This window comes from Xiphophorus maculatus, chromosome 22 (genome assembly GCF_002775205.1).
Source record: "Xiphophorus maculatus strain JP 163 A chromosome 22, X_maculatus-5.0-male, whole genome shotgun sequence".
NCBI classification, from domain to species: domain Eukaryota; kingdom Metazoa; phylum Chordata; class Actinopteri; order Cyprinodontiformes; family Poeciliidae; genus Xiphophorus; species Xiphophorus maculatus.
In genome coordinates, this window is record NC_036464.1 from 22,366,343 (window position 1) to 22,390,080 (window position 23,738).

At 39.3% G+C, this 23,738-nt stretch overlaps 1 protein-coding gene across 2 annotated transcripts in view; it reads left to right on the forward strand.

The window, feature by feature from the left end:
* The window catches only part of slc8a1 (solute carrier family 8 member A1), a 153,756-nt gene that overhangs the window by 84,623 nt on the left and 45,395 nt on the right, over window positions 1-23,738 (forward strand). The window contains exon 5 of one of the 2 annotated variants that reach the window (XM_023327442.1): window positions 12,557-12,666. In XM_023327442.1, coding sequence (XP_023183210.1) covers window positions 12,557-12,666 — 110 coding nt within the window. Of the gene's footprint in view, window positions 1-12,070; window positions 12,190-12,556; window positions 12,667-23,738 lie in introns of both variants that reach the window. The other variant, XM_023327441.1, reaches the window with a different exon arrangement.

Consider the following 23,738-nt stretch of genomic DNA (forward strand, 5'->3'; position numbering starts at 1 on the left):
GGGGTTATTCATACTTGGAGCATATGAATATTGGAAAAGAGTTGATAAGTGGCTTTTTCATTGATCTTTAAAACAAATCCTTTGTTTCTTTGGAATTGTTTTTAAAACGTGTATCCTGTGCTCCCTTTAGTATTCCTGCTTTAAGTTGTGCTTCGTCTCGCTCTCTTTCAGCCTGAAATGACCCACAAAAATGTCTGAACACGTTGTAGAAAATACTTTTACTTTTTTTTTAAACACCCAACTTACATTGAGGATTGCTAACATCGAGTGTCCCTCCCACAGTAATGACCTCCACACTGAAGAGTGTTGAAAGCCCACTCTGACAGCACTTGGCATTGAAAAAGTTTATACTTCCAATTGTTAGACCTGTCAAACGCAGGTCAAGGCCGGCCGAGCTTAAAATCGAATCCTGTTGCCAGCCAATAGCTCCCTACATCGCTAATATTAACTAAACATAATCAATACCTCGGTTTCTAGAGGAGTTTCACTAAACAAATGTATTTCTTGGATGTAACCCAAGGATGGACAGTTAATGTGCTTTATGGGGCACTTGAACACATTTATCTGAAAACATGTTTCCATGTAATTTGTCCTGCCAATCTTTCTAGTTGAACAAAAATTAAAAACTTTCCTACTACTAAGAAACGTGGTTGATATGAGGGAATTGTCTGCATTGCTCCATTTCTAGCAGTAATGAGAGCAGCAAATTAGTTGAAGATATGAAAAGTAAATTCTAAGTTCTGCTGGAAAGAAATATGCATGAGGATTCTTATCGTTTTTGCCCAGCTGCAGAATGTCATTTCCCTACTTGTCGTAAGCAACATAAAAGCAATCCGTTATACTTTAAACGCTTGTTCTACCAGCTGCCTGCATTTACGTTTTAAAGGTTGTTTACCTGGGTTTTCTTGAGTACATTGCCTTTACTGCTGACTTGCAAGGCATTTGAGCATGTAATCAAAGAAAACAGAAGAGGGAACGGAGGAAGTTGGCAAACGGGGGCGCATGCATCAAAAAGAAGTGAAGAGGCTAAATGAGGGTAAAATGAGCCAAATAAAGATTGAGGGGTGGAATGGGCTCTTGCTGTTTAAACGCGTAAGAGATCAAATGGAGTAAATCTTGAAAGCAAAAATGGGTAGGGGTGTAATCTCCCTTTTAAACTTAAATGAACAGAAAGACATAGACTGCAATTTTTTGGAGGAAATGTAGTGGAAATTGTCCGTTCCTTGTTCCTGGCATGGGGTTAGGTTCTGGCTCCGGCTGAAAATGCACGGGGGAAGAAAGGGTCCTGCGTGGCTTTTTACTGCAAAAGTGTAAAAAACTAATTATGCAGTTTAGCAACTGTTAATACCATGAGGCATATGTGCAAGCATCAGCGTGACACTGGTGTCTCCGGTGTTAAAGAAAAAAAAAAAAAAGGGAGCATGTGGGCACGTTTGAAAGCAGCACCTCTTAGTTTTCTGAGATAAAACTGTTCCTTTGTCTAGTCAGTGGAAGGCAGGTGGTGCGGATTTTAGTTTTTATATCACAAAACTCTGGAGGTAAAACTAGATGACCAGTTCAAGATGTTACGAAATGGGAGTTCAGAAGAACAAAAAAAGTTCAGAAAACTTTTGGGAAATAAAGAAACAGCTCGACTGAACGTCGACTTTGTTTCAAAGAAACTGTAACCCTTGTATAACATGCATGTTAGCGTAGTGCAGTTTTATGCTAGTCTAATTTGTAGCAGCTCCTAAAGCCAAGAAATGCTAAGGACATTTCATTCTTTCACCAATAAAATAATAGTGGTGCATATTATTGTATATATTTTAAAATTAGTGATAAAAAATAAAGTCCAGACTCTGATAAACTTTTAAGTAGCCCTTTAATTTAGTGTTGATAGGAGCTTTAGCATCGTTAGCAGCTAATAGTTAGCCATTTGCTGTATTCCCACAGTGCTTACAAATCATTGGTTAATTTTCTGGTATTGTAGGTTTTACACAATTTTTACACAGATTAGGCATAACATTATGACCACTGGAGGGTGTAGTGGAAAATATTAATCTTACAATGACAGTTGTTGGAGGGCGGGATGCATTTGGCAACAAGTAAATACTTTCCTGTCAATGTTGATGTGGTATGAGGTGATGACTAGACAACTGGTCAAATCTCCCAAACTTCAGCTCATATGGGGTATTCCCAGTCTGCTGTGGGCCGCATCTCTCAAGTTATCCAAATGACTGATTAGCATCAAGATTATGAGCATTTAAGGCTCATTGATGCATGTGCATCTGTTCTGATAGATAAAAAAAGTGTCAAGTGCTCAGTGCATTGCAATTTGTTCCCTATTGGGGGTCATAGCTACAAACCAGTCAAGATGCCCATTCTGAACTTTCCCATTGCTGATGATGCATGTAGGAATGGAAGAAGGTAGTCTGGTTGCAAACCCCATCCCATCTCACTGCTCCCCATCTCTAAAAAGGAATAGATTCATCATAGTTGGAATGATAGAACAACAACTTTCTCTTTATTGGGCCGCGTTTCCGCTGTACGATTCCCTGTGCGGGTCTCCTGAGTGCTCCTTGTGTATCTTGTGTTGTTTTTAAAGTGGAGGAAGTGGCTGCTTGTGAGAAGCAAAATGCTAAACATAACTCAAATGGAGGCGGTCAATGTAGGCAGAGGAATAAGCTTCTGAATGACATCTAGACAGAAAATAATTACGTGGACATATCTGCTTTGGATACAAGTGAATGAGAAGATCCAGATTTAGAAGGCAGCGGTGGCAAGGCAGAACAAATGCGCTGGTTCTGGTTTATGTAACGGGAAGAAAATAGATTGTTTGACGTATCTGAGGCATCGAAATGCCGATTAAACTGCATGCATAAAAGTTTATCGAGCTAAATTAACTTTTTTCTTTGAAGTTTTGTTTCCAACCTGCACATTCATTTTTACACTTGGCAGGGCAAATAGTGGTGTTTTAATGTGTTTGTTGGTTTTGGGGAGGGGGGAAAAAATAGTTTTGCACTTTTAAATATGAACTAAGAAAAGTTCAAATATAGGGACAGAAGAAGAATCCAACAGCTCTGACGGACCATTGCGCAACCTTTTCTGAAAACTGCGCTTCGTGTCGAGGCATGGCGAGTAGAAACGAGGTGTTTTCTCTGCTTCCATCATGGCTCATGGCTCCAGAGGCTAATCAGTCCACTTGACTGTGTCACTCTCTGTGTGCTCTGCTCCCATCATGCATCTGAGATCTCATAAATGGCCTGGAAATATTGGAGCAGTGCAGCTGCTCTGGCAGCATCAGCTGATTAGCATTCATATAGCTTATTTTCTATAGCTTGTTTCTGTCACACACACACACACAAACACCCATGCCCGCACACGCACACGCCCGCACACGCACACACACACACACACACACACACACACACACACACACCCCGTCCCATCTCATTATGCAGAGGTTTGATTGGTACATGTCTAACAGGAGTCACGTGTTTGTTTTTCCAGCCCGTTTTGTTTTTGCCCTCATTGTTCCACCTCCTCTTCACCAAGCTCCGCTAGCTTTCTCTAATTTTTTAATGTTTGTACATTTTGTCCCTGCATAAACTTGACTAGTGTTTTATGATGAAGTCAGCATTAATAAGTCCATAGAGGAAAAACCCTCAGTTGAAACTTAAAAACAGCTTGAGGCTGTTTTACTACTCAGTCGTATTTGAACTCGCCTCTGGAGTGGAGCTCTATTTAAGGTAAAGTCCTCAATTGCTTACCTTAACAGTACATAGATGTGTGTGTGCGTGTGTGTGTGTGTGTGTGTATATATATAAATATACATTTGGTTATTTTTTTTACCCTTAAGTTCATTACAGGTACAGACTTCCATGTCTCCAAGAATACATCTCAACAGATGACTTTTTATTTTTATTTTATTCTTTTTATTCCCCTCTAAATGCGAGCGCCACGCACTCATTTGTGCTTTTTCAATCAAATTTACAAGCTCCCCGAAGACATTTCCTGTGTAGAGGCCGTCTGTGTGTCTGCGAGGGAGTCCCATGGATTTTCCAAACTCCTTATTTGGTTAACAAGCTACACTGCAGATAGGAATGATGGGGGAGAGCCAGGCACAATGTGGAGAAAGTCTGTGAGAAGATGAGTGGAGGGTACAGGCGGGGGGGAACTCCCTGTGATGATAGGAAATGGCTTAATCTGATCCAAACACACACCAACAGATAAACTGTTAGGCACAGCTACGTACGCACACGCTTTCGCCGGTGACATAAAATAGAGAGTGGCTGCTGTTTATGCTTTTGTCCGCTGATTTGTGTATCGCTGTCGCATAAAAATGACTTTCACGGTAAACATTGTTGTTCAGAGGCCTGCTCTGTTTCAAACTGATGAAGTGTCTCTGAGCAGGGAAAACAAGTCACTGTAGCTCCTCGCCAAACTTTCGACCCTGGCCGAGAACATTTGAAAAGTTTCTCATGTGGAACTAGAGCGGATTACGGAACATTTTCCTCTAATGGATTCATCCAGAGACGTACCTCTTAAAGGGGCATAATTCCACTTCCATCATGCTCAGTTTTATTCATTTGTTGCTGAATGTATTTTGGAGTACAACAATCTGTATTTACCCCAAATAAGGTTAAATGGTCTGTATGAACACTGGTATTAATGGATTAATGGATTAATGGATATATTCTTCATAAGCTGACTCTCTCTGATCATTAACCAATAAATTGTGGGACTCGTTTATCACAGTTTCAGTCTCACGTTTGACTTTTCTTTCTTTAAGTAATAGTGGTAAATATCAGTATGAGTCATTTCTTGCTGCAAATTCCTCGCTTGGAGAAATCAAAACACTTCTGGCTTCATTGGCATGTTCTCTTGTCTTTCCCACTTTGAAGAATTGGAGAAGAGAGAAAATATCATCTGTTGTGTCATTTTTCCCAAGAAGTCATGGATTACCAATTCATTTGATCAACATAAACACACACAAAAGCTGTGACTGCCTTTAATTTACTGTGATTGTTGGAATAATAGTAGCACAAGGAATTTTAAATGGGAAGGTTTCTTAACATTCTTTTGAAAGCTTTTTATTATTATTATTTTTAAGTGTTTGATTATATTTAAATATAAAGTATATATATTTAAATAAATTAAGGATTTCCTAACATATTTTTAACTAGCAGGGCTAATAAATGTGAGCGTTGCTGTATTTTCACCCCAGCAAAATACAGGCTTACATAAAATGAAGCAAGATGCCGTGCATTTAAATACTAAAATATAAACAAATTAGTGGATGGAATATGTTAAAGTATTTATATGGTTGGCTCTAAGCAATTTGCCATTTCATTGAATTTAATTATTGCAAACCACAAGCAACCATCAGATCATCAAACTGCACCGATTCCCCAAATGAAATAAAATAAATGACAAAAGATGCTATTGGAAGCAAGTATCTTGACACTGAAACGAATAAAAAAAATTTTTTAAACAATTAGTCATAACCAAAGTCACATGGCTCACTGAAATATAGCCTTTAATCTCCGTAGACCAAAGGGATCCAGCAGCAGCAGCCCTGCTGCAAAAAGTCTTGGCATTTCTGGTTTCCTCCAGCCGTATTATTTGTAGGCCTGTTAGTGAGCAGAATGGATCTTATTAGCGGACGTCTGGCTGAGTGCTGCTCATCTATTGCTGTGGTTTCCAGCTCTGGTTAGCATCATTATCGTCTTAGCTGTATAAAAGCCGGGGTGTAATAAAACCACACACGTACACTTGTTGCTCTCTTGTGGAAAACTGTGTCAAGCCTGCAGTTTAACCGTTACTTAATTTATTTATTTTTTAATCATAAGGTGGCTTTCATTTTATTGAATGTTGGTTCAGAGGCACTTTGGTGAGCTTTCCATAAGAACAGACGCCCGCGGGGACGCTTCATTCCTGCAGCCACAGTGACAAAACATGTACATGTTTCCCGTGTTTTGTTTAGTCTGACTGAATTCAACCCACCAGCAATCTGCTCCACACAAACAAACACGATCGAGCTTGAAAGGCCAGTTGTTTACACAAATGGACAGATAACGCCCACATTCATAAGCAGTGTGGACGGCAGCTATTTATGCAAATGCATACATAAAAGAATATGCACGTTGGCTGTAGTTATATAAATGTCATTACTGCGAGCGATCCGGAGCGACGGGGTTTTAATCAGTTGGTTTGTCCGAAAATGATCTCGTAGTCCATCAGAGCACACACACACACACAAGCAGCATTTTTCTTAACATAAAAATAAAGCGGTGATTCCCAAAGTCCAATTTTCCGATCCAAATACGTCAAGGCTGGTCGCCTAAAGGAGGGGAGTTACCCACACCCTGCCTGCTGTGCTTCATGACTTCCTGTCTGTCCATCTGTGTTTAATGCCAGAGACAGTTTTCTATTAGAATTAAATATGGACCATAGCAGGAGGAAAACTCTTTGGAGCACTATCTGTTGTACAAAGTGATTCAGATTGTATTTTAATTTAAAAATGAAGTACTTAAGTCTCATTAGATTTAGTGGGTTGTAGTCCCCATAAGAGTGGGACTTAAATATAACCTGAGACTGTAAAAAGTACATCTTTGCCATTTCTAAAAATGATTTAACATTTAGCTTTTTGATTGAAAGCACATGAAATGCATTGATCTGTAAAAACACGTATCTGTAGAGCTGCTGGAAAAGGAGGGGCTCATGGAGCGCAAAGAAAACAAAATAAGTCGTAACTGTGACTCGGTTCCCAAATCTCTTACTAAGGAGCTAGTCAGATTTATTTATTTTAAAAAAAAAACGAAACTATAAACTCATAAAGCAGGCTGAAAAACAATAAAATGATAAATGTATATTTGTACTGTGAAGAAAAATAAGAGGCATGCAGCAATTTGACAGGAATGCCATGAGAGAAGCAGGAAGTGAGACACGGAGGCAAAGTAAAACACATCCGCTTTGGGGGAAAACATAGCCTTTGCTTTCCTACACAATTTCACAGCTCACTCTGGGCTTTCTTCCATTGACTTTGATTTCTCTGGTAGACTTTCTGTTGGACCAATCAGTGAGCAGGAGGAGTCGTTGCGAACGATGACGTCGATTTTCTGCGCTGTTTTAGAATCGTAGTCAGTCTGCAGGTTGAGCAACAGCAGCAGAGGAAGCGAACGAAGCCGTTCAGCTTGTGTTGGCTAAGCTTCCAAATCCTGAGTTGACATGAACGGCCGCTTCGTTTGGCTCGGCTCTTCTCTCTGCGCAGTGGAGGACGGTTGCTTACAGCGCAGGCACTTTCCGATTAGCATTTTCTCAACGTTCAGTTTGTCATTTCTAAAGGAAACTGAATATTTTTCTGTGGTAAACGGAAAATGATACACACAAATTGTTCTGTATCTGAAAATTGTCACATTTGCGTACCCTCAGCTGTAAAGAGAATTCTGAAACTATAGCATCTGTGTCAGCAGAAACTAGTCTTGTATTTTAAATCTGTAACAAAACGTACACTCTGTTTGTCTTGTAACAGAAACAAATGGCACTTGTTATCCGTATTGCAACAACAGCAATCGGAGAATCCTTTAGTTTCTTATAAGGCGAGCTTGGAAAATTACGTGGACACAAAAGTTGATGGCGCGAATCAAGGGCTGAAGAAAAACAACAGATGCAGGGAAATTGTATTTTTGTCCAATCTCATCTCCTGCTGACAGAGTTGGCATTTGTAGTGTACACGACTGTGTGTGTGCGTGTGTGGAGCGCAGTCTACTGGCTGCGTCTTTCAAAAATCTTAATGTTTATCTGGATGGTTTTCTGGACGCTTTCTCCGTTTTAAGCGTTGGAGAAGTGCTTTCCAAACACTGTCCAAACTTTTTACGTACGAAGGCTCAGCGACGGGAACGGCAGACGAAGTGGAGGGAGAGCAAATGAGAGGAGATGCTTGCAATGGGAGAAGCACTGGAGTGGAGATCTGTCACAGCTGCTCAGATTGTTTTTTTGTTTTGTTTTTTTCTTCCTGCTTTTTAGCAAAGTCAGATGGAGGGCATCTCTGCGGAAAGACGGACATACACACATCGCGATCCCTAGAGTAACTTGTGTGTGGCTGTGTGCATATTTGGATTCCTGCAGCCAAAATTCCTTTAGTGTGCTCATGTGGGGGGCGTGAAGGCTAGCTAGTGTTAAAAATGTGCGAATGCTGCCATGCGAGTGTGATACCACCTCTGCCTGCGAGCGCCGCTCTGTTGACATCCCTGTGGGGACAAATCTGACTTTGAGGTTGCAGGCGTGGTTGAGGCTTTTGACGACTAAGTGAGCTCACTCAGGTAGCAAATATTTAAAGAAAAAAGTGTTAAAAACTTGTGCGTTTTACATTCAGTTGGTCCATTAGCTCATATTTCAGCACATTTAATGAATTTATTTTGAACAGAACGCACAAAAGTCAACACATCTACTTTAAGGATCGTCGGCAGATTAAAGCACAGTCTCGGACAAGGAGGTTCTGTCGATGAAAATGTTTTTTATTCGTCACACGTGACACCAAAGTCAAAGCTGTGCAGACTATATGCAACGTGAATGTTCGTAAACAGATTCACCGGCAGTAGAAAGACTCAGATGGACATTTCTGCTCTGGAAACGATCTCTTTCTGCGGCTGTTTTTTTTTTTTTTTTTTTTTTTCAAATAGGATAAAAATAAAGCCAGCTGATGATGATTACGTACGTCTCGACTGCAGCGCTGAAGTCCATATACTTGTGCATTTTTCTCATCTCGTGTTTGGTGGTCGTCTGTGAACTGGCATTTTAAAACAAGCTAAAAAGGACAAAATATTTTGGGAAATATTTGCAGTTGTGAGTTTGAACACAGTGTCTTGCAAGAAGATTTGTGCCGTTTGAAGTTTTTACACATTTTCATGTTACCACAAACTTTATTGTTATGTTTTTGTGGTGGACAACTCAAAGTAGTGCAGTACTTTACAAAAGAAAAGTTGAAAAGTGTGTGTGTGTTTTTTTGTTCTGTTGTTTTGTAGTAGCCTGCTAATAGGTGTGTATAGTTTTCTGGGGCATTTTTTAGAAATCTGGGCATCAACTCAGGCGTTCTACCCTGTCTCCTCAGTGAGTGGTTTAGGATTTATTTTTGGAAGCAAAACACAGGCTCTGAAACATTAGATTAATCACACAAAACATTTACTACATCGCCAGTTTGTTTTAAATGGTTTTCTTTACTAGGCAAACCCAACTCAGAGCTGTTTTCTCATGTTGACTGCCGATCCTTCGAGTCCGTCTCTGGTCGGCTTTATCGAGGTGCTATCTTTGGTCTTCTCCCTGTTCAGATTCATCCTGCAAAAATAAAGGCAACAATCACTTCTCTAAAGACATTTTGTTGCTTCTATCATGATGTACTTGATGTTTTATTTGTTTGAATTCAAGATTGTGATCTTACAAATATATATGTATGAGGTAAAAGCCATACCAGTGGTTATGTTTTACTACTGACAGAGGTAGCTGTGAGGTTTCTCAGTCATGACATCCTGAGTATTTCCATTTATTCAGCAGTGAGAGTAAAGTTCTCAAAGGCTCCACCTTGTGGAAAAGGAGAAGTCGACTCCATCATTTCTTCAGGGTCGGCCTGGTGGTCATGGGATTCTCTGCAGCAGAAGGGTAAATCTGTTCTCCATCTGCTGCCGAGAGACAAAGCTAGGCGCAGTTATCCCTCTAATGCAATAAGCTAAACTCTGTTGCCTCTCTTTGTATTTGCCTGTGGCATTAGAATATATATATTTTTTTTTTTGTTTTGTTTTGGTTTTTTTGTTTACAGCGTTAGAGTGACGCAGTTGATTTGACATGTGATGCATAAAATTGGATGAATGAACACCACTGTGCTCTGTCAGAAAAACAAGTGGAGTAGAGCTATTTTTGAATAAACGCTCATAATCGATGACGTCGGCATCATCGTCTCGTCGTTAGAGACGGCTGCGTTAGTGTGTGTCCCTTTCTGCTTGAAGAGGTCGCATGTATCCGAGCCGCTTGGCGAGCCTGGGTTCAAATGCAATGGCGCTCATGCAGCGTTTTTTTTCACGGAGCGTTCAACACGGGCTCCAGATCTGTGATCGGAGATGACGCTCACACAGGGTGTGTGTGTTCCCATTTCCTACCCCGTGGGCCGGATTACGAGTTTTCTCTCTGCTGCCTTTTTGTCATTGCCTGTAGTGGATTTGGATCAGACCGAGGGTTTTGTTCCGGACTGAAAATGCAAGATAAACAGCCATGTCTGCAGGCACTCGTTCACACACGGAGCACGAAATATAGCGTCAAAGATGACAGAGGCCAACTTCAACAACGAACGCCCTCAGTTCCACACACTTCACTGTGAGGAGTTTAATAGATACAACCACACCGTTGTTGCTCAATTTAAAAAAACGGCTTCCAGGACATTATATCCTTGATTTCTCACATTCACACATTGCTGTTGCATTTCACAGCCAGGTTTGTTGTTATTTTTTGTTATATATCACATCGAATAGGTGAGGGAGAACAGCAGGACAAAAGTCACAACTGTGTATCACAAGTTTTGATATAATCATGTCTGTGCGATGGATGATTCGAAGTGGAAATCTGAGCTTACATTCCTAACAGAGTGCAGACAAACGCTGATTTCAAGAGGTACTCACGGTGTTTCATGTGTCAGTCTCACATATGTTTGATCAGTTTATATTGACCAAATATAATTTCAATATGCGGTGTAGCATAAAATGCTTTGAGCGGTCAGTTTGACTGGAAAAGCGCAATGTAAATTCAATTTGTTTACATTTTATTCATCGATCATTTAAATTATGGCTGGTACTTTAGTGCATTTTTAAAAAAATATTACATAGATTTCAACATATATTTAAAAAAACAATTGCATACAATAGTTCCGGCAGGAACCTTTGTATTTATGCAATTCTGATAGGCCCTTAAATCTGATGCACAAACGCAACAGATGACGAATCCGCTTCCCTTGACCTGCTGGGGGTTCAATTGTGCCGCAAACAATGTGATGCGATGCTGGAAAAGACTACTGTGTGTGCAAGTTGCGCAAAAAGGTGTTGGCCTATGACCAAATCCTGAATTATCATCTCAAACCAAAACATTTTGCTGCAGTTACAGACGTCCCCAACACTGTCAGTCTAAACTGAGATCAGACAAGATTTTAGGGAAAGATTTGCTCATTTTTAGCCCCCTCAAGGATTCTTGTTTTTTGCTCTTGAGTGATGGAGACTTTTGCAAGATCAGTCTACCTGAGTCCAGCCTCTTGTGTTTACTGAAGGACTCTTTCTATACATGGATTATTCTAATATTTTGGTTCAGCTTCAGAATTAAACTGGAACAGTGCGTACTATTCTGATAATTGATGAACAAGTCCAGCATGTCTGGACCTGCAGCTGACTTTCGGCAGCCAGACTTGCCGTGCGCCAACATCATTACTTAGGACTAAATGTATGTGGGTCAGAGGAGGATTACAAATGCGGATCATATTTGAACCAAATAAGCACCGCTATCCGTCTTGGTAGGTGAGAGAAGTGTTGATTTTATGAAAACATGTGACACTAAATGTTTATGATTGCATGTTTGGTGCTACAGACTCTGCAGCTGAATAGTTGTAATGTTGCGTCTGATTGATGTCAACTTGTCATACGAGTCTGCAAATCCCAAACTTCAATTTAAAAAACATGTTTATATACTTCATGCACCACTTCCAGTGGTCTTTAGCGTTTATGTGTTTGATGTTAACAAATGGACTTGGTATCTACTTTGAGTTTAAAATTGAATGGAGTCCTGATTAGGATGTTTGCTGAGCACAGAGTGGCTTTCACGAGATCCATCTGGTTTGTACTGATTTGAGCTAATTTAAATGCATCAAAGATGAAAGAGGCAATAAATAATCCGTCTGTCTCCTGATGTGAGCCTGTGGGGTATGTGGCTTTTTTTTTTTTTTATTATTATTATTATTTATTTCCTGCTTCTTCTTCCAGTTTCTGGCTTGTCCTGTCCTCACTGTTCTGCCTTCTTTATCTTCTCCTTTTCCCCTCTGCCTTCCCTCCCGCCCCTTCAGTAAAACCATCAAGGTGAAAATAATTGATGACGAGGAGTATGAGAAGAACAAAGCCTTCTACATCGAGATCGGAGAGCCTCGCCTGGTGGAGAGCAGCGACGCCAAAGGTCAAGAAGAGGGTGAGCCGCCTGACCAGTTCTTAAAGCCGACCATGTGCAGCTCCAGAGCGTCCGCCATACCGCAGTGGCTGCATGCTGCTAACATGGAAACTCCACAGGAGGAGACGTAGTTTTCAATGTTCTGACTCTTCGTTTTACTCTCCTCCTGATGCGTCCGGGGGGGGGGAGCATGCAGCCGACTGCGGGGTCACCTCATCTCGCCACATCTACCACCTAGCTTTGTTTTGTTTTCGTGTAATCGTTTTATATGTGTTTTAATTTGCATACCTTGTCATGCCATTTTTTTGTTGTTGTTGGTGTCTTCCATGCATGAATTTACCACCTTCCTTCTGTATGTGTTTGTGTGTACGTGTGTTGTCCCATACAGGAAGACCATAACCGTTAGAATCTTAGACCGGGAGGAGTACAGTAAGGAATCCTCCTTCTTCATTGTGCTCGAAACCCCCGAGTGGAGACGCAACAGGAAGGAGCAGACAGGTGTGATGGGCAATCGGCATCGATCGTACACTTTAACTCTCTCTTAAACTTCCCTGGTTTCCAAAACTTGGAGCGGCGGGGCAATTCCCAAATTGTAGTGCATGATTTGTGGTTATGTTATGTCTTTCCTGTGCAGCATGTCATTGTCTCAATGGACATTTTGCTTTGAGTTGAGCTTTAGTTCGATTCCAATTGAAATAACCAAAAACCCAATGTTTCTGTAAGTAAGCCTACTTCCCCATCCCAACAACTCACTTTTCCACAAGAGAAATGTGGGGGGAAAAAAATTACTGGTAGTTTTATACTTTACCACGTAATCTGAAGGTTTTTGCCTAAATGCAGGTGGCACTAATTGACACAAAATTTGTCAAGTCATCAGATTTCAATACCAGAGTTTAGAGTTTTACTATGTATACCATAATGGCCAGAAAATGGAGCCATAATTTGCCACATATTAGGCTTCATGAGGCCTTGGGTTCCATCTTTTTGTGATTGTCATATTTTCTGAGACTTGGGTTAAAAACGTGAATTGAATTTTCTTGTTGACTGAACTACACAAGCTGAAACTCAAACTTTAAACTGTTAAATGAAAGGCTTACCAATATCAAGGTATAATGAGGTTTAAAATGCTTTTATCACAACTGTACAAATCTTCTTCAGCTGTGTAAAAAAGTATTTTTCTCCCCCGCTTTTAAGACGGGCAAACTTGGCGGATTAGAAATGTCCAGTAACAAAGATGGGCAGTCATGTGTTGAATATTAAGAACCATCACCCTTATACCTATTTCTAAACCTCAGTTGGTAACCTAGAAGCAGCCAACGTGTTAAGCAGCTAATTGCAGGTTTGCTACCGGAGCGTACACTCCAACTAATTCGCTATCTAATATCACACGTTACTCTGTAAAGTGCAGAATGGCAAATTGTAGAATTTTTTGAGAAATAAATACTTAAAAAACTACTCAAACTTAGCCACATTTAGGCACTAGTTTTTTTATATTTTTGCTCAAATTGATGTATGAAAATGAGAAAAGTGGTTGTCAAAAGCAAAATCATTTTGGATCATTTCAAAACGGTTTGAGGTGACAATTGTTGCTTTTCCTTTAACTGTGGTATTTTTAGTTATACTTAGGAATTGCATACTGTATCAACTTCAAACAGGAAGGTACGCCATGTAATTGAACCAAAAACGTCGAGCCAAAATTCTGTGAACGGCATCAGCAGCACATCAAAAGTAGCCCAATTACGAGCTAACAGCACTTAGCTCATCTATCGACTGTGAACTATGCAGTTTACATCAGTGAGGCAGCAGTTCTATTACACAGATGGTAAGCAAGGAGAACTCATTAAGCAATGTGCCATTATTCATGTGTTAATTCTGAGTCATGGACTAATTAATAATGCGTTGCCATAATGTGATTCGCTTTATGATTTGTACTACTAATTGAACTGTTACAACACTACCGTGGTGCCATAACAGCTGAGTTGTTTTTTTTTAAGTGTAGAACTGTACAACAGTTTTAAATCACCTGTAATTTCATTATATCTCCAAAACAATCTGACTTTCTATTAACGTTTTAGAGACGACTTGATTCGAAGTTCCCCGGTCTTTCTGAAGGATTCTCAAATTCTTTCTTTGAAATCCAGCTGCTGTCTGGCTTGTACGTAACCATGGCAGCACGTGGTCCCACATTTTCCTCCACACATGAGAAAAGTGGACATGCTGAAACCAAAAAGACTCATTTACTACAAGACACCAAAATACACCATCATTCATTTCACTACAAAAAAGATATAGAGACACGCATATATAATTGATTTATGTTTGCTACTTGACAAACAAGCGCATCTAATTTTCTCAAGAGGGTATTATTTTAATGTTTTTGTTCATCTAAACTTGTGAAGGTCTATTATCTATGATGTAACTTATGAATTCACTGACAAACCAATACAAATTTAAAGCACTTTTTAATGTAAATATTACCCATTATGATATTAACACAAGCCAAAGCATTTCTTAAGGTCGTATTTTGACAATATTTGAGTTGAATGTTTAGTGAGCTCAAATATTGACAAGAAAATAACAGTTTGCACCTGAGTTACAGTCAACGAGTGCTTCTGTTTAACATTTTTTCAATTCTTATATTTTTAAAAACATTTACTCCTTTTTACGTGGAAGTGGAATCACACTACTGTCATCAGCTTTGTTTTATTTATTTTTTTCCTTCAGGCTGTGCGGTCACTACTATCTACTGAGAAGACGGTCAAATGTTAAGATCTGCTTTCGCTCGATGCAGTTTGAAAATGTCACTTTTCAGATGTTCACATAAAGCCTGGTGACGGAGCAAAAAGACAAACTATAGGCAAAATGGGAACAATGTTGTTAACCAGCTGACCTAAAATAAAAATGTTAAATTTATAAATGTTTACATTTTAGAAATACAGTGATGGTGGAGAAACTGAATCAGCTTACATTTCAAAAAATGTCTGGCTTTAAGAATAACATGTTTAATTACTTCAAACATCTTAATACTAACTGATAATGGCCTAAAATATTTTTGTAGTTACGTAGTAATGCGTTGTAGTGGTCAAAATTGTACATTTCTGTATAAAATAAATTCCAAATTGTAATATTAAATAAAGTCTAGCTGTTTTTAGGCACTGAACATCTCATGGCATAAAGTCTAGAGATATATTTTCCCACTTAACTCGTCTAAATACTTAACTAAGTATTTTCCCACTTAAACTTCTCAGTCTAAGCTCTTATAAATGACATTGAGTGCTTTAAGTTTTCACTCTTGGTTGAATTTACATCCGACACCTTTAGACCCCAGAAGTTAGTAAAACCTCAAAAAAAAAAAAAACCCAACCTTTTCCTGAAATCATTGCTAAAGTCTCATCTCGTTCAGACGACTTTGATGATGACTCCTTACCCCCCTAGATGTAATGGGCAATAACTCTTCCACTTCTGTTAGGTTCACACTGCGCATAGTTTGTTCCATTCAGTTCTGAAATCACAAGAAAAATTGATCTGAGGGCACGTTACGCTGGTGAAATGCACACCCTGAATCTTAACTCTAACGTAATTAGCAGCATCACAGAAGTAATTTCATCTGACATGGCCACAAATCAACAACATGTTAGTCGGCTCAAGTTAAATCAGCCCATTACTGATCTTCTCTTGCCGTCTAAAAGGTTTTTTTTTTGTTTGTTTGGTTTTTTTTTGCCATTAATCTCACCTCAGCTCCTCTGCGCAGCCTGATTAAAAGCAGCTTTCTCTGCGTTTGATTCACTCACACACTTAACACACAGCTCAGTGCCGCCATTGTGGTGACAGTAGTGTGTGTGTGTGTGTTTACCAGCCTTCGACGGTGGTTGCATAGTGATCAAATACAAAGGCTGAATATCACATTATCACAGTCAGGAGATCAAACACACCTCCAGGGACACACAGAGCAGACACTCGCCATCTTCAGGCTGCAACTGGGTTTGTGTGTTTAATGGCTGTTTTATGAACTGATGTGGTTCTCTGTGCTAAATGAGTCCAGCATAGAGCTTTATTGCTTTGGACCGTTTCAGGCTGCGTGTGCATGTTGCTCATGCATATGCGTACGCATTTGGGAATTTGTTCACACAAGCCAGCAAAATCTTAAAAAAAAAAAAAAGAAAAGAGAAAAAGTTGGTCTTGGTCTATGTTTAGTGCCAACAATATATAAAAAATATATTTAAAAAAAAAATTGTTTAAAATAGATTTATTTAAACGACTTCTTCAAAAATATATCCATTTTTTTGTTCTTTTGGGTTTTGTTATTTTTTGCCAAGTTATGGTTTTGTATAGTTTATAGCCAGTTACTCAGGGTCATATTAGAAGAAGGGCGTACCATATAAAAATAATATCTCATATATTGCTCCCTAAAATGTTTTTTATCCATATATGTTGAGTATATGAAACTGGAATACAAAGAAAATAACAACAACAAAACGTAAAGCAAGTCTCAAATGTTTTTACTCTACATGAGGTCAGTATAAAATATTTTTTACTTTTTTGTTGACCGATATTTCTGGCTGTGAATTTGATTATTCCAACGAATAATTGAACTAAAAAAGAAAAAAAAATCTGCACATTTTGCAGATTTTTCATTTAACTCTTTTTGATACAATTAGAAGTGCATTAAAATTGCAAACAGACAAATGACTCCATTTCTGTAATTCAACCACTAAACCTGGCTTTCCTAATGAAGTCTAAACAGCGATGTCAAGAGGACATGTGGGTGATTTTTCATGTTGTTTTTGGACTAAGTGGGCGTTTTGACCTGAAATGTTCATAAGATGTCTGCTGGACGTCAAGTGTTTTGTAGGAAGTGCTTGGAAGAAGTTAAACTTCAGTCATTTTTAATAATTTAGCTGTAAATGCAGCATTAATTCTCCATATGCCTAAAAATGCTGCATTCAAGGCTTTTTACTGTAAAATTGCTGACCAACAAAAGCCATTTGCCCATTTATAATAATAAAACAGGTTAACACCAGTATTTTTCCTGAAGCACATATATTCACTTCATGCTATAAATTTGCATTTTACAGCAAAATTGTGTCAAACGACTCGATCTTCTTTTCTGTCCCTAGTTGCTGTTCAATGATCAAAGCGCCAGTTCTCCCGGTTAACTCCCCTCTGCGCGTTACAGAGAGACTCCTAGATGTAAATTAGATTTTTTCTTCTTCATGCATTTTCACACATCCTATCAGAGAATTTGAAATAAGCTTTAAAGTACCCTCCATCAGAGTCGACAGCTGAGAAAGAGGAACAAAACACTCAAGTGTTGATTAATTAATGTGTGTTAATTGTCCCTGCAGACATAAAATCTGGAGAAAAAAGGAGAAAAAAACCCCGGCTTGCACAGCCAAGTGATTTTTGGAATCCTGTTAAACTTATTAATTAAATAAATTAAAGCAAAAAGTATTTTATACTGACTTCATGTAGAGTAAAAACATTTGAGACTTGCTTTACGTTTTATTGTTATTTTCTTTGTATTCCAGTTTCATTCTCCATTACTGATCCAGTGGCGTAATGATCATGATACCAAAATCAATAAATTAAAATAATCATTAAAAAGTACATTTCAGTAGTTAAATTGAAGGCAAGACTTGTATACAGTAGATTGATTGCAAAAACTGGAAAGTATTTTATGCATTTTAATCTAGTTGAGTTTGCCTTGAAGCTAAAAATGTAATTTAATGTATAAAATTTGAAAAGAAAAGAGACATTTTAAAGAAATGAATACTTGCATAGATGTTTCTTTAATGTTCTGTTTTTGGCTCTTTTTATTTCCGCGTTGGCAAATTCCAGATTCTTTATTTGGTTTAGATCAGGGGTGTCAAACTCCAGTCCTCGAGGGCCGCTGTCCTGCAACTTTTAGATGGGCCTCTGCTGCGCCACCTGAATAGAATAATTAGGTCATTAAGGCTCTGGAGAACTGATCTACACAAGGAGGAGGTAATTAAGCCATTTCATTCCAGTGTTTTGTACCTGTGGCACATCTAAAAACTGCAGGACAGCGGCCCTCGAGGACTGGAGTTGGAGACTCGTGGTGTAGATCAAATCCTTTGCTGAGGTACAGATTGCTTGTGCCTGCTTTTATACCAGACTTCTTCTTTCCACTCAATTTTCTACAAATATGCTTATATAAAGCTCTCTATAAACTTTTTTTTAATATTCATAACGATTCCATCTTGTTCTACTTATGAGAAAGCCACTAATATAGCCCCTTTCGGCAGTTTCCCCAAGGCCGATGTGAACTTGTTGGTGCATCTGGTAGGTGAATTCTTATAGAGTGATCGCAGCATTTGTATTTTTTTTATTTTTCCTATGGGCATAGCAGCAGACCTCATTTAAACCTTTTTGGGTTCGTGGCTGAATATTTCCAGTGTGGTAGCCCCAGGACAGCAGGAGGCAGAGGAGAGTTCACTGCAGCCTTTGAACCTTTTGTCAGTCATCAGTGTGAGGGAGAGCAGAGCGTTAGGATAGAGAAGCGCTGAGGGGAAAAAGAGCTGAGAACACATCCGCCCTGCAGAGATTGGTGACCCCTGTGTCCTCATGCAGTAACATGTGGTGCCAAACTCAAATGGGGGCAAACCCAAACTTTTAAATTGAACGCATATCGCTCCATGTCTCTATGCAACACCCCTCAAACCTCTACATGTTTTGTGGCAACCACATATTTCAGTTTATTTCATTTGGATTTTTTGACAGACCAACATAAAGTAGTGCATTCTTGTGAAGTTGGCAGCTTGATATTTTTACAAATAAATCTATTAGTTAAAGTTAAAGCTACAAGTCTGCTCAGGTGACGAGTTGCTTTAAACATCCAAAGACTTTGGCTTTTCTTCTTTGCAAAATGCCTCTCCGATCATCAGATTGGATGGAAATAATTAAATTCTCTTACGCCTTGCCATAAATGACCAGCTGGATGGATTTAGATTTTTACTTTGACTATTTGCTTTAATTACAAGTCGTTTGTGCTACTAATTAATTCGCCTGCAATCAGTTATCTGTGTGAACGTTTTATGAGCGCAAAGCTAACCGCGTGTGCAGAAGAACTGCGGTGACGTCACACAGCAGCACACAGTTTACTAAAGCAACAACCGATGAAGCTTTTAAAGTTTGTTCAGCAGCGTCGTCACAAAATCATAAGTCGGAGGAAGCTAATAAATAGAAAGGACAGCTAATAGCGACGGCCTTTTATGAAGTGCTGACTGTGTGGACGTTTGTCTGGAAGGGATTGTGATGTGATGCGCCTCACTGCTGTCATTATATGTGATATTTTCAGCCTCTGTTTACATCCAGATTTACTGTGTCTGCTGGTGCACAATTATGTCTTGCATCAAATCAAAAACGCATACAAAAGCTGGATAAAATGCGATATGACGGTCAAATTTTGTTTGGGTGTAAAGACCATAATCGGGTCATCCAGAGTGCTGTAAAAAAGTCTCCTCTAGGTCAGGTGGGGCAAAAAGAAGCAGATTTGGGTCACATTTGCCTGCTGTTTGAACATCGCCTAAAGGTTCTCAGCCACCTGAGCTGCGAATCTCTGGATCTCCAACATTGAAATTGGACAAATTTGCAGAAACGTTACATGACATTAATAGTTCCAGTTCTATCATCCCCGTTTCTGCATCTCCTCTCCCGTGTGAAGGGGTGTGTGTGTATGTGTCTATAATTGCTCTGTGGGGAATGTGAATCGAATCGGCGCAACATAAGTGCTTTACATTTAAAGTTTAAGGCAAGTTACGAGGCGACAGGGAAACGGCGGTTGTGGTTTAGATCGGAGAAACTATAAAATGAACTGCGATGCTCTCTCCAAATATTGAAGCGTGATGATGCGACAGCATCTGCGTGAGTTTAATTGCGCATTAGTGCAAAACATCCATCATCATCCCCAGCACCAAATAAGATGGTGTCAAAGCACAATGAAATAATTGGAGACACAACGCTGTTGTGCTGCCGGAGTGTGTGTGTTTACCAGCATTTCTTCATATTAGGACTGATCATTAACGTGGACAAATTGGCATATGTATAATGGCAAACAGCATTAGATCACTTTATGGGTTACCTTAAAACGCCGTTGTTTACCCAACGACGATTAAAACCAATCAGCAGATGATGCACATGAATGTTTTATCTTTATGGCAGCAATATCTAGTTAATATTAACAACCGCATTACTAATGATTTATGGTGTTCGGGCATAATTGGAGCTGTAATGTCATCATATTATATACACATCTCATGGTAACCACTGTAAATAAAGAAGAAATGTAGCTTTCAGTCTAATTCATTTTAAATGGGATAAAAAATAAAGCTCTCTACTGTAAAACAGATGGAGCTGTTAGAACGTGACCAGCACTGAAGCAACAGTTTGCGGTATTTGGATTGGCTTCACATCAAAAATACTCACTACGCTCTCGAAGACACTTGTATCAATTACACTTTTACACATTTCAAAACTTTCTTGTGCTTACAGTCTTACGCTTTTATGAGGATCCAATTGAGCCGCTCAGGTTAGTTCTACCATTTTGTAGCTCACAAACTCCAGATGCATTAAGAATTTTTTATTTTATTTTTTGTCAATTTGCATTCAGTGTAATTCAGTTGGATGTAGAGCACACCTGAACAATCACTGGTTCATGAACACATAATAGTATGAATTTAAAAAAATAAACCTTAATAATCTTCCTTCATTTCAAGCTGTTGTGAACTAAACCTGATGAGCAAAAACTGCTGTTTTTATAGCTGCAGGCAGTGATGTACAAGAGCAAGTTTCATGGATGCAGAGGATCCACCCAATCACAGGCTGAATCCTTAATATTGACATGGACATAAATATTCGTACGATACTTTCTCCCTTTACAGTGAATGATCAATATTTCCAAAAATCCTTTCGCATAGAATTTTTACCCCATTTTTTATATGGCTAAAGTCAATTATTACCACAATAGGTCACATTATGTGACCAGAATATCTTAATTTAACAGAATTTATGCAGACATACAGTACATTACTCTTCATACAGTGACATTCAACACACAGTTTAATGTGTGGACCGTGGCGATGCGATACACAAGCGAGAGAAAACACACCTTCGTGTGGAGAACTTTCAAACTCTGTAGGGGGGGGGAAAGGAAAAAAAAGTCCAATCCAGGTTTCAAACCCAAGAGTTTCCTGTTGCAAAGCTGCTGTGCCGATCGCTGTTCTGCTGCTCACTTTTCAAACGTCAGAGCAAAAATGTTAATGGATTGTAATCATTAAGAACCATATAGCAGGTTACTACAGCAAGTTTTTTGTTTTAGTTTAGCTGGATTGTTGATTCACAAGTGCTCTATGAATCTGTCCAGCTCACTGAAGAGGTGGAGGCACTGTTCAGCCCTGTGGTTGTTTTCACTGCGTTTCCGTAGAGTTGAACTTGATCACTCTATGATCACGTTCTGTTGATGCAGATGATGTCTGAACCGTGACAGCATGCAAACTGAGCGTTCCATGATTTCCTCAAAAGTGTTATTTTACCTCACTGCTATCATTCTTCAGCACGTCATATCTGGCAACCTCAGGCGTCAGAATCATGAAGACTTTCAATCTTTTCCATGACAACCAGATTTCAGAGTGATGATCACTGGCAACGACTGCGTCGACACGCTGTTGCTACATCAAACTAGACAGGACTGGATTCAAACGTAACTTCTGCTGAGTAACAAGCCATTCGTAATTCAACTGATAAGTAATTCAGCTTTTTTTCCAAAACGCTGAAGTACGTATCAAATAATGTATTATATTAAAAGTGAAACATTTTAATTGCTTAGATTTATTGCTCCCCCAAAAGTTCATTTTTGCAGTGCGCAAAAATCTTTCCACTTATTAAAGCCAGCTGGCAGCAGATGAGGGAAAAATGAATAATCGTCCCCGAATCACACTTCCATTAAGACGCCAAACAAACTGACGGAAAATGTCAAGTGAATCCGAATTGTCTAGCACGATTTTGGTGCTTGAATGTCACACTGTAATTGGTCATCACTGAATGGGCGCATTACAGAAAGTCTGTTAAATACCAAATCAACAATCATAAAACCGCTGTAATAACAATTGGCACCAGCAGATAATTCGCCGACGAGACGCAGACAAAAGATCCCCCCGAACCGTCAGGCGTTGCTTGGACGTGTTGCTGACAAATCATGGCTGCTAGACATTATTAAGCAGCTTTTGTGTGGAAATGTCATTTGTGGTTGCTAGGGGCAACAGGATAATCAACCGCTGAGCGCGGCGCCTTGCCGTTTGAAATCACAAGCGTTTTCTAAATGAATCGTCATCGTCAGACCTTGAGTCATGTGAACAGTTTGATGTAAAATCACAGGTATTGCACTATAGACAATCTAATTATTTTTTCACAGTAAAATTTGAGAAGTTGATCGAGCTGGACATTAGTGGTGCTAGTCTGTCAGAATTAAGATGCTCTTATAGTCATGTCAAAACTTGCTTTGGAGAAAGTGATGCGACCTTTGCACAACATAGTTTTTGACCACCTTACATAAGCCTTTCTACAGTTTCAGGTCTTTTTCCTTTTAGTCTTGTTATAGCTAAGACTTCCAAACGTTGAGACAGCATAACATAATCTTCTGCCTTCACTTGATTCTAGTTTGTCCCTTCCTCATCCTCTTTTCGTATAATACCCACACTTGCTCCTTTTGCCACCGCCGCCTCCTTTCTTTTTCTTAAAATCCTCCTCAGATTTCACTCCTTCTCATCTATCAGCCGTTTTCTCAGCCCATTTCCGTTTTTCCTCTGCATCTTCAGTCACTCCTGTTGAACTACAGACCCCATTAAAACATGACATGGTGCGAAGTCTCACCTACATAACAAACGCATGCTACCCCCTGTCACCATTTCCTGTGCAATGTTTACACCTCTGACAGAACATATACTATACAGAGCGGATGCTCGGTCCAAAAGGAGGAGAAAAGGCAAACAAAATGGGGAGATGAGTGACAAAAATTAAATACACGAAAAGGAGTAAAATGTTTATCACACAAAATAGAAACATAACCCTGCCAATTAAGAATGGAGGAAATCCAGTAAACAAAAGCAGAAAGAATTAAATTAGATACATTTATCAAAACTAAAACAAACAGTCAAAAGCATGGCAGACATGGTTGGAGTTGGAGACCTTTCTCAAGTTTTTTTTTTTTTTCCAAGCAGTCATTTTCTTCCATCAGCTTTGCTGCAGTTGTACAGATTTAAAGAAACACAGCAGTTCTGAAGAGCATTATCTGACTGAAATTGTATCTTTTGTTCTCCCCGTTGCTAAATCCTGAACCAGCCTACGGTTTGAGCTAAAGAAGTGAGAATCTCTGGGCAATCTGGGGAGAACGTGCAAAGAAAAGTAGCCGAATATCCCTCTCTCTGCATGCGTCAGCCTTGCAAAATGTTATGGGAAAAGACTAAGTGCCATCTTATTGGCAACAGGGGATTGAACAAAGTGTTAACAGTAGGGGCTCCAATCATTGTTGAAGGCAATTATTCCCTAATGTAATT